General features: G+C 49.9%; 1 protein-coding gene across 1 annotated transcript; it reads right to left on the bottom strand.

Annotated features, from left to right (window-relative positions):
- Positions 1-5,576: 5,576 nt before the first annotated feature.
- Positions 5,577-9,251, bottom strand: LOC109773378 (wall-associated receptor kinase-like 22). Its single transcript, XM_040396197.2, has 2 exons — positions 7,829-9,251; positions 5,577-7,722 (listed from the first exon to the last, which is right to left on the bottom strand). Exons 1-2 carry the CDS (start codon positions 8,145-8,147, stop codon positions 5,990-5,992), a joined length of 2,052 nt encoding a protein of 683 aa, XP_040252131.2. The 5' UTR covers positions 8,148-9,251; the 3' UTR covers positions 5,577-5,989.
- Positions 9,252-11,320: the final 2,069 nt, after the last annotated feature.

Here is an 11,320-nt window from a genome sequence, read left to right as displayed (position 1 = left end):
CCACGGCCGCGTCCTTACGTCGCCCCTGCCTTTTGCACTCGCCGGCGCACAAGCTCCTGACCAGCACTTTTAGTCCAGCTCGTAAGCCATCAGATCCGCCGCGAAGGCGCCGCCAGACGGCCCCACCGCTGCCGAAGCCGTCGAGGCTTTGCCCGACGACTCTCTCTGGCGGCGGTGAGCGGAGCCGCACGGGAGCGTGATTTAATATCATAGGAAGGACAAACACGACGCTCGTATAAGCTCAATGTTGAGATATGCATGCGTTTTTTGAAAATGGCCCAGCAGGTGCAGCTCGGCGGTTCTACCAAACGAGCGGGGTGAGGCTATGAAGGGATCAACTTATTGGCTCATTGATCATGTGGTAGATGCTAAGCTGAAGCTATAGCAATGCTGAGAGGTTCGGATTTTCTGGAGAGTATGGGTTGCTCACCTTTGATAGTTGATCCTGATTGTGTGGAGTCGTGCATGGGGATCCTAGCAGAATTTGTTTTGGTGGCCGAAAGAATTGGATCGACATCGTCCTTCAAGCTTTGTCTGGGAAGCAAATCAAGTGACACACAAGTTAGCTCGGCATATGTTTGATTCAAATTCTGTTTTATCCAAGGATGGTAGTCCTCCCAATTTTATTTTTTGACGAGCTTTTGAACGATGTAAACTTATCCAGTTCTCAATAAAGTGCGAACCAACATGTGATATGATGGTTAGGATGATAGTGGTATCCTCGGCCAATTAGGGTTCAAGTACTAAATTTGACACCGATGCTTGTATTTTTTCTGAATTTATTTCAGATCTTTCGGTATGTGCATTTAGTGGAAGAAGACGTTTTCGTCGACTACAAAGGCATCCGTGATGACTTTGTTAATCTTTTTTTCGAGAGTACGCAAATTGCGTACTTTAGCTTTATAGAAGGAGAGAAGAACGAACATACAACGATATCCACCACTAGCTGCGAACAACGAGCGTAGCAACACCACAGACAACACACACATGCGCACACACAGCTACGACGCCAATGAGCCTACCCAAAACCGCGAACCTCGCCGCGTCTCGACCAACAACGGTCATCTCCGAAGAATAGCAACTCCAGCTTCCTTGGATAAACCAGCGACGACCGTACATAGCGCCTGAGAGGAGCGATCCGGGCAGTCGCGAACACCGGAGGAGCGCAACAAAGGGCCTCTCGTCTCCCAGCACAATGCTCTCAACAGAGGAATGACATCAAAGACACCGCCATCATGCCAATCCTGCGAATCAAGGCTTTCGCCCGGAGACAATTGCCGCCACCGGGCAACGAAACAAATGGCGACGCCTCCAGGAAGGGAAATGACATCCACGGATGCCATCGACGCCGGTCCGACCAAAGCCGAACAGGATTTTCATCCGTAGCGCTGCACATCTCCACGCCGCCAAGATCATGGCCAGCCCTGACCGAAGCCTCGCACCGCCGTTGCTGCAGCAGCATGCCATCGAAGCCACACCAACGAGAACCACTCCAACCTCACTGCCGAGGGAGGACGCCTCAAACCACCGCCTGCAACACAAATGAAGAACCGCAACATCCGACGAGCGGTGCAAGGACCAGAACCACCACGACGGCCTTCGCCCCGCACCAGGGGACTGCCAACCGATCCGGTCTGACCCGCACCTCGAACCACTCTCCGGCACCAACTCCGTCGAGGCCTCACCGCGCGCCTCACACGGCTGCAGCCGAGCGCCCGCTGCCCGCCAGGACCCTTCCTAGCAGGGCCTCGAAGCGCCGCCGCCACGGACGGTGCCGGTGCACCACCAACTCCCACCAGCCTGCTGCGACCTACGCTAGGCTCTAGACGACCGCCGCCAGCACACACCCCGCTGCGAGCCCCGCCGCTGCGTCGCTACTTCACAGGCAACTCCACTGGACGTTGCCACTTCCCACTACCACCACCGCCGGACAGGGCTGCCACCGGAGCCTGGACACGCCGCGCCGCCAGGAGCTCCGCCGGACGAGATCCCATCTGAGGTAGGGAGGAGAAGTCGCGCCGCCCGACACCGCTGTCACCCAGGTAGCACCACCGGACGAAGCTGAAGCCCACCACCACCTCCGCTGAACAGGGCTACCACCAGAGCCTAGGCGCGCCGCGCCGCCAGAAGCTCCGCGGACGAGATCCCGTCAGGGGAAGTGAGGGGGAGCCGCGCCGCCGACCACCGGTGCCGCTGCGCGACAACATGCGCCAGATCTGGGCCGCCCGAACACCTAGCGCGCATGCCCGACACCTCCTTGCACAGCCAGGCCGCGCCACAGAGCGCCCACCAGACGCAGTCACCCCGCTCACCGCGCGCCCTCCAGGCGCGTCTGCGCCGCGACCTGCGCGCCCGAGCCAACCAGCGCCGCGACGCCGTCTTGTCGTGCAGACTCGAGCACGCGCGTCCACACGAGCTCCTCCGAGACCAACGGCCCGCACCGCCTTGCCTCGAGACGGAGGTGGATAGGGCCCCGCCACTGCCAGGCCGCGCGGGCTTTGCCCAGCGACCCGTGCCGGCGGCGGCGAGGGGAGAAAGGTTGGTGGAGTGGGGCTGGCGGCGGCGGCTAGGGTTTACTCCCGGGCCGCCCGCGGGAGCGACACGGGTCCGACTTTGTTAATCTCATGATAATGTGTCGGCTCAGTCTCTCACAGGTGCTCATAGGGTTCATACGTGTGTGTCTGTATTTATAGGTTGAGTGTATGTGTGTATGTATGAGCCTCTGCGTTTATACCGTGTTAATAAACGTTCTCAATAAAGTGTGTCAGCAGGCTTTCCCGTAAAGAAAAAAAGAGCTGCTGTGAGTTGGGCTAAGCCCGTTACCCATGGCCCAAGCCCCAGCCTATGGCAGCCTCGGTCAGGTCGCTAACAGGATCTTCTCAAAAAAAAATTCGCTAACAGGAAAACATTTCAGGTTGTCTCCTAAAAAGAAGGAAAAGGTTTCAGGTTTGACCAACCAACCGAGATTCGTGGAGAAATTGAAGCGGGAGGCCGATCGACCCACCGAGATCCGGGAGCGGCACGGGAGCGGCAGTTCTTTCCATCCGCCAACGCCGGTCTCCTCCCGACGGCGCCGCCACCGCCATCGCTTTCTTCCGCCGGCCATGTCCATCCGCTCAGATCGCTACCGCCGGTGGGAACGCCGCGCTCGAACTAGCTAGGTACTCGAATCACAACCTTTCCTCTTCCTTTCTCCACTGATCCCTCCCCTGACCTCTCTCCTCCAATTCTGTCCGCACAGATCACACGACGGCGACACCCCAATCGAGCGGCTCAACGACGACGTCCTCGTGGAGATCATCTCCCGCGTCCCATCCACGCAGCGCTGGCGCTGCAAGCGCGTCTGCCGGCGCTGGCTGCGCCTCGCCAGGACGCTGCCCCAGTCCCTCGCCGGCTTCTTCTACACCAGCAGCAACAAGGAGCGCTTCCCGGAGACCGCCCTCCACTTCTTCAACGTCTCAGGTGGCCCGGGCCGCCCTTTCATCTACCCCTCCTTCGCCTTCCTGCCCAGCCGCCGCCGCCTCGACCTCCTGGACTGCTGCAACGGCCTCGTCCTCTGCCGCTGGTATGGCTTATCTGGTCCAGACGACGACGACGACGACGGGTTCCGCTACGTGGTGTGCAACCCCCACGGAGGAGTGGGTCGCGCTGCCGGACATTGACATCCCAAACAGCGGCAAGGCCATCAAGGTGTACAGAGCGCGTCTCGGTTTTGATCCGGCCGCGTCGTGCCACTTCCACGTGTTTGTGTTTTCTTGGGGTGGCCGCCACCGCCTCGGAGTGGATGTCTACTCGTCGGAAACCGGCACATGGGTTTACAATGAAATGAGATTGGGTGGAGATGTCAACCTCTTTCATAACCGGAAGGGAACTGTCTTCCTCAATGGCCGTCTCCATTTCCACACTTTGGATTATCATGTCTATGATTCAGCTGGTCGTTGGGTGGGGAGGGGGGGTCCCTTCTATAGCTGCAGTGGACACGGACGGCGAAACATGGGCAGACTTCGGTTTTCCTAGACATCTGCAGCGTGATCTGGGTATGGAGGATGATGGTTTTATTCAGCTGTCGGAGGGCCGCTTGCATTATGCAAATATTACTCAGAGAAATACCGGTATTAAGACAGTGGTTTACGTTCTCGAGGACTATGACAGAAGAGAATGGGTACTGAAGCATACCGTTAAACTTTCAGACATGTTTGATAGCAAAGACTACGGGATTGGCTTTGATTGGGTTGCGATCCATCCAGAATGTAACGTGATCTTCTTCACCCTGTGGTCAGGAAGACAGTTCATGTGTTAATTACAACATGGATACTGGGCGAACTAGCCAGATCCGCACTCTTGAAGATGGCCGGTCACCATATCTGCCTTATGTGCCCTTCTACTCAGAGCTACAATGTTTGCGCTCGTGACATCGATGCGGGACTGCTGGTGCCTTATATCAGTTGTACGTGCTTTGGAGCAATGTGCTTGGTACGTATGTGATATGTCTGCCTGAATTTGGTTCTCAGCTTTTCTTACTGGAGTGCCCTAATGTCTACATTCTTTTAAGTCTGGGGCAATGGTGCTTGTGTAGAGCCAACTTGTGTTATCTCTCTTAGAATAGTTTTAAAAATTTCCACTGAACTTCCTGTTATATGTACTTGTTTCTATATCCACATGTTCAGTTAACTTAACTCAGTTTTTGAGTAAATTTCTATGACTATATGGTAGAATACATGATTAATTTCCATTGCAGCTTAAACTTCTATATCTGATTTGCACTTTGGGTAAGCACAAGCATCTTATTGACAACTGACAGATATGTCTAATAAACTATCCTTTATCTGCTGATGATACAATTTGTGAAATCATTTCCCTTTACAGCTAGATATATGTTCCCTGATAGTCAAACATCCTGGATGAATACATCCTTGATTTCTTCTCCGTTGATGCTAATTACTCATGGCATGTTTTAAATAGGAAGTGTCATTGAGCTTGCTCTGATCATAATATTCATTCTTTAGCTCCAGAGGGCTGGGAAGACATCCTCTTTGCTTGTGGGTTTTGTTCAGTTAGGCAGGTTAGAAAGAGTTCGGTATAAGGGGCATGGCGGGCATTTTCCATGGTAGTTTTCCATGTTCGGTTAAAAATGTCTGCACAATAAAACTGCAGAGGCACTCCACGAGTCCAATGCACCCTGCTAGTACCTGTAATATACTGCAGTTTGCAAATCTTCAATGCAATTTCAGATTCATCTACATCGCTTGTTGGCTTTCCCATCAAGGAGTCACTGTTTTGTGGGACTTTCCAAGTCCAAGTTATGGAAGGACGAAGCGCATCTTTGTCTATGCTTACACTTCCCTTTCCTCCTTGCAGATTTTATTAACACATGCGCCATCTTCCATCACCGAACGCAAGTTCTCTGTAACGATGATATGTTTCCTCGGAGTGAAAATATGTGTAGGAACAATAAGATCAAGCTCACTGGTCACTACCAATTTTCTGGTACGCACGTGCAACAATGGATTAAAAATTTAAGATGTTTTAGTATTTTCCTTTACAAAAAGGGTTAACGCTTAGAAGTTATATGAAGAAGTAAATCCTTTCGAACCACATAATGGGGTAGCCATGAAGGTGTGCTAGTAAATACTAGCTTGATGCATGCTTGCTCCTTAAACAAAAGGGACATATTGCCATGTTGAAACCAAAATCTCAGGAGTAATCAAGTAGTAGTAGTAGCTGGAAACTCTTAAAGGTGCAGGCAGAAGATGGAATAGTCCCAGGAAGAGGAGCTACTCTATGCCGCCATAACTGCGTGGCTTCGTGCCATCCCACGACGCGGCCAGGGCGAGCTAACTGAAATAACGAACAGAATCCGCCAAGGCGTGAACATACGCACGCTGCATGGTCGACCCCTTATTCAGCTACGAAAAAACAGAGTTTATACTATGCAACTCTCAGAGAGCATACATGGAATGGATAAGCACCGGGACGTTGATGAACACACTTAGCGTGGTAAGCTAGCAGATGATAAGAACTCTTGCTCCAAGCTATAACATCGTTGACTGTGTGCAGGGGCTGGATTGATTTCATTACCTGAGTGAGACGGGGCACTAGCTTCAGCTCGTCCATTTTCTGGAGTGACATGGGATGACAACAACCTTTTCGTATGCAGAAGCTGCAAAGACATCTCCACTTCCTTCATCGTAGGCCTATAATCACCCTGGAGCCGCAGGCACATCTCTGCAAGGGAGGCAACACTGATAATTTCTTCCTCGGTTGCTTCTTCACGAACTTGAGCGGCGACTATCTCTTTTACTGGCCTCTCCTGCATCTCCCCAAGAAAGTAACTAGATAAACTCTGAGCCGAGCCTGACTCGCTAGTAAAAACAGGTTTCTTTCTGAGAAGTAGCTCTAAAAGCACAACGCCAAAGCTGTACACGTCGCTCTTTTCATTTAGCTGCCCAGTGCGAAAATATTCTGGATCCAAGTATCCAAATGTGCCTTGTATGCCGGTGGTAACGTGAGTTTGATCTATATGCACCAATCTTGATGCACCAAAGTCAGAAACTTTTGCAGTGTAGTTTGCATCTAGGAGTATATTAGAAGACTTGACGTCACGGTGGAAGACTGATATGGAAGCTGCAGAGTGGAGATAACAGAGAGCACCTGCAGCTTGTGCAGCAATTCTTAGGCAGCCATCCCAGGACAAAGAAGTGTTGCTTGGACCAGAATGAAGGATTTCAAACAAGGAACCATTAGGAACAAAATCATACACTAATAGTGGCACCTCAGTTTCAAGGCAACAACCATAAAGCTTTACGATGTTTCTGTGGTTGATCTGTGAAAGGATGGCGACCTCATTGATGAATTGGTCAATCTCACCTTGCTCAATGACCTTGGATTTCTTTATAGCCACCAATCGCTGGTCAGATAAGATGCCTTTGTACACCATGCCATGCCCTCCACGGCCAAGGATCCGTGTGAGATCAAAGTTGTTTGTTGCCTGCTCCAACTCTTCTAGAGAGAAAATCTTTGTCCTTTCACTTGCATCTTCATTTGATGATATTAATTGTTCTAGAAGGAGGCCGTGGTTCTTTGTAAAATATTTCATTCTCAGTCTCTTTTGGACGCCTCTTCTCCATCTACGGAGGATAAACATTGCACTTAAGCCAAGAAGTAGAATGCCGAAGCCAATTCCAAGCCCAATAGCAATACCTGCACATGTGTAACTTCCATCGGTACTGCGGCATACTCCTTTACAAAGGCCATCATTGCATTTACAACCATCGGGTCCGGTAACGTATGGATTTCCTGCATGGCCATCATTGCATTTACAGCTATAACCCACTACCGTTGAGTTGACGTATAAGCATTCGCTATTGGGGCTAACACATGCATATGTGAAGATATGCTGATGTGCCTCTTGGCAAGTTATATTTGCGACTACCCATTGCAGTCTGTTTGAGTCTCTGTCGGCAATGTAGAATAATGGTCCATAGTCAGACTGATCATAAGAGGTACCTTCAATGTCCAAGTACCCCTCAGTAATATTGATGTTTGTGACATATCCCCCTGGCCTTCTAATTGAATATAGCAACATGAGAGCTGATGCGGTGCAGTAAAGTTGAAATTCGGTCTTTGCAGAACAACCATCTTCTAGTCCAAATGGAAAGGGAATCTTCATTTTACCACAAGAACGAGTGCACGTCACATTTCGCTGAGCCGACGGATTGTATCCTATTAAATTTTAGAAAAGTGGAAACTAAAATAATTGTAAGTGAGATACTCAAGAAATCAAGGGAAGATCAGATGCAAACTTGTAGATAAGTGAATCGATTATTACCGGGATCACGCGAGCAGCCACCGAGTACATACGGGTTGCCCGAGTACCCAGCATCGCAACGGCATGAATAACCAGCCATGTATGTGGTGTCTACGCACGAGCTGTGGTTGCTCACGCAGGCGAAGTTGGCCCAATCTGCCGAAGCGGCGGCACATGTACGTTGGTCATTTATATTCCAAAAAAGCATAGCTAGCACAGTCGCTTTTTGGCGCTGCACCTGCTGGGCCTCCTTGACAGGGACAAACTTGAGCTGCACGGGATTGGCAACCATGTGGGCGTCGAAGGGTGGTCTGTGGTTGCATTTCTTCCCGTAAACCATATCGGGGTCTAAATCATCACAGTAAGTGCAAAACGGGATTTCCGGACTTATATTTGAGTTTCCAATCAGGTAGGTGTAGAAATTGCACACGGCGATATTTAGCTTTGAGAGAGCGAAAACGAGATTGCTGGAGGGGGTCTTTAGTGATGCATTCTGCACTTCAGCACCCGGACTCGTCGAGATGGCAATTGAGAAGTCGATTAATACACCTGTCAATCGAAAACAAAAGACAAAAACACAAATTACTCAAAATTGGTGAGCAAGCTCGTATGGGACAAACTAATTATTCTGATTTCGAGTGGAGTATGCTGTACGTGACTAATGGAGAACTTGATAATTACACCTGTCAATGGAAAAGAAAAAAAAAGGCACAAATTACTCAAAATCGGTGAGCAATATCAGTTGCCTGATTCTTTTTTCCTTGAGCCGCTTTTTATGCCCTTGTGATTTTGAAGAGAAGTATGTTGTACGTCATTTTTAAGTGTGAGTGCTGAGCATCTTTGCTCTAAAACAAAGGTCGTACCAGTAAAAAGTAAAAAGGTTCATTTTATGCAATCCTGCTCGTCCTATCTTTGCCTGGCAGGTACTGTAATCTTCGAAGGCAGTTTGTTAAGACTGAAACTAAGTTTGCTTTGACATTTTTTGTGGATGCGGGGATAAGCATTATTTTTGCCACTTGGACCATTTTTCCTCAAAGGACGCTAACACCTCCACCTTCTGCATCAATTGATGAACACAGCCAAGCCACCTGGAGCATTTGATGAATGACCTCATCTTCGAGTGTGCTAGTCTTTGGCTGCTGGAGAAATATCTCCAAGGACGTGGCAATAGTTGCTCTCAAAAGGTGTTCTTATGCAGGCTTGGCCGCTTGGGAGACCGGGTATCCAGATTTTTATGTAATCTAACTGTTCTAACTGACTGTAAGAAAATATTTTCTTTATTTTTGAGATAATTGTGCATTTGGTAAATCACCCACTGTTTGCCATAAGAAAACTGATACCCTAGCAAGAAAAAAAAAGGAAAAAACACACAACAATAAGCAAGGTTAAACCGTAGTAATTGAAGAGTACTCCCTCCGTTCATAAATATAAGATGTTTTGTATATTTTAATATGGACTACATATGGACTGAAATGAATGAACAAACACACTAAAGCATGTCTATATATATCCATTTCAGAAAGAAGTTAGAACATCTTATATTTGTGAACCGAGGGAGTATTTCGGAACTGTGAAGGGGTTTGGGAAACAAATTAAGCCGCTAGAAGTGCATTACCTGTATTCGAAGAAAATAGGGGGGGGGGGGGGGGGTTGCATCAGTTGTAGCTCTTACTGCCAATGGAAGCCTGTGGAGCCCCGGCGTCGCCCATGAAAAACACCTTCGTGACGCGGTCTGTGAGATAGAGCGTGCCGTTGTCGCAAATGAGAGCGAAGGTGGTATCCCGGGAGCAGTCGGGGCCGATGCCGAAGGGAAACATGATATCCATATCGCCGCATTTGTTTGGGCAATTGGCAGATGGGAACCTCCTGATGCCCTGTTGGTGTCTTGGAGCTCCAGATTCGGAAGCTCGCGCTGCTAATGGAGTCGTAGCCATGGTGGTGCTGCTGCTGATGGAAGAAAGAAGCAGAAGTAGGAGCAGCTGAAACACCGTGTGGATGGCCATCTGCCACTAGATCAAGTCTGAGAGAGTTGAGCAAACAGAAGCACAATGAGATAATGGTATGCAGGTGTGCGGAGGAGAGCTGCTGGCTTTGGCTTTGTATGGTAGCTGTGGCACCGGGGCTTCCTTCTCCACGCTCCTCCGCGTGAATGCTCTCTGTGAAAGTGTCTATTGGCCAGCTGGAGAATCTGCGGGAAGTCCTAGGTTTCTAGCATTATGCATCTGGTTTGCACGACGATGCAGACAAGTGTGAAAGCCCTCGCCGCACATGGCCGCCCGACGTGCGCGTTCAGGCTTTAGGGTACTCGATTGCCTTTCCGGACGCGGTCGGTTGACCGACCAAGCAAAGAGTCGGTCTTGGTGAGGAGAATATTAACTGTGTGCAATTATGCACGGTCGGACCCCGATAGTCCGACACACAGCGAAGAAGATACAGAGGAGCAAGATTCCTATCCATCGAGACCTAGGCTTGGTGTTATGTCTGTCGAAGTGAAGATCTGCCCTTGAATTCATTCATGCGCGCAGAAAGGTTTAGGCCTGTTACCATACACGCTTTTATATTTTCAAAGGATACATGTGTAAATTCAAAATGAAGGAAAACGAATAATGCTGTCAAGGCTTCTCTCCAGAAGTAGGGAAAGGATTTGCGCATCTTTCTTTTGGCCAGGTGTCCCATAAAAATCCCCATTCTGCACAATGAACAACACATGTTTGATTCAAGCATGCCCACATCCTGTCACCTGGAGGCTAGAAGTCCAAGGTTTATTCAAAGCTGGAGAGGACTGATACATTATGCTTGTAGCAAATGGGTCAACAAAAGCGGTTCACGTTCCGAATGAACAAGGACCGACAGAGAATTGACAGATAGCTGTTATACTTCGCGAAAGTCCACACTATTTCGGACCTCCAGTTTAACCCCAAAGGCAAAACCAGTACAATATGGTGTCACGTTGAATTCCGCCGGTCTGAACCAGCGGAATCTTTTGCTTTTGTACTATATAAAGCTAGGCTTCTCGGCATTTTCCTCTTTAAAAGCACTATATGTGATCATGTGAGTACATTGCTCATGTTTTACTGTTTGATTCTAGACATAGCAATGTCACACTTTGATATACAATGTTGTCAAACTTGGCTAAGGTTAGTTCTTCAAAATGATAGCCATAAGTTGGCAAGCCTAAGGGTAACTCCAGCCGCGCCTCCAACAGGCCCTCCTCAGGCGTTTTTGCCGCGCCCGCGCCCAAAAATCGGCCCAGTCGCGTCCCCAGGAGCCCGTTTTTCGCCGGTTTGGGCCAAAACTGGCGCCGGCGGACCCAGGCCGAACCCAGCGTGCTGGGGGCGCCCGGGCGAACGGTTTTGGCGCGAAAGAGCCGCGGGCCAGCCGCGTCAGCGAGACGACGCCTCGTCTTCCCCCAGAGCGCCTCAGTTTCCCGCGGGGAATCAATGGCAAGGCTGCTGCCGGTCAGCCTTCCATTGATTCCTCACGGGCCGGCCCGTCACGGGCGGCGAGGCGACG

This window comes from Aegilops tauschii, chromosome 7 (assembly GCF_002575655.3).
Source record: "Aegilops tauschii subsp. strangulata cultivar AL8/78 chromosome 7, Aet v6.0, whole genome shotgun sequence".
NCBI classification, from domain to species: Eukaryota; Viridiplantae; Streptophyta; class Magnoliopsida; order Poales; family Poaceae; genus Aegilops; species Aegilops tauschii.
The sequence above is the reverse complement of the archived record's forward strand: the minus strand, read 5'-3'. Positions and strand labels throughout refer to the sequence as shown.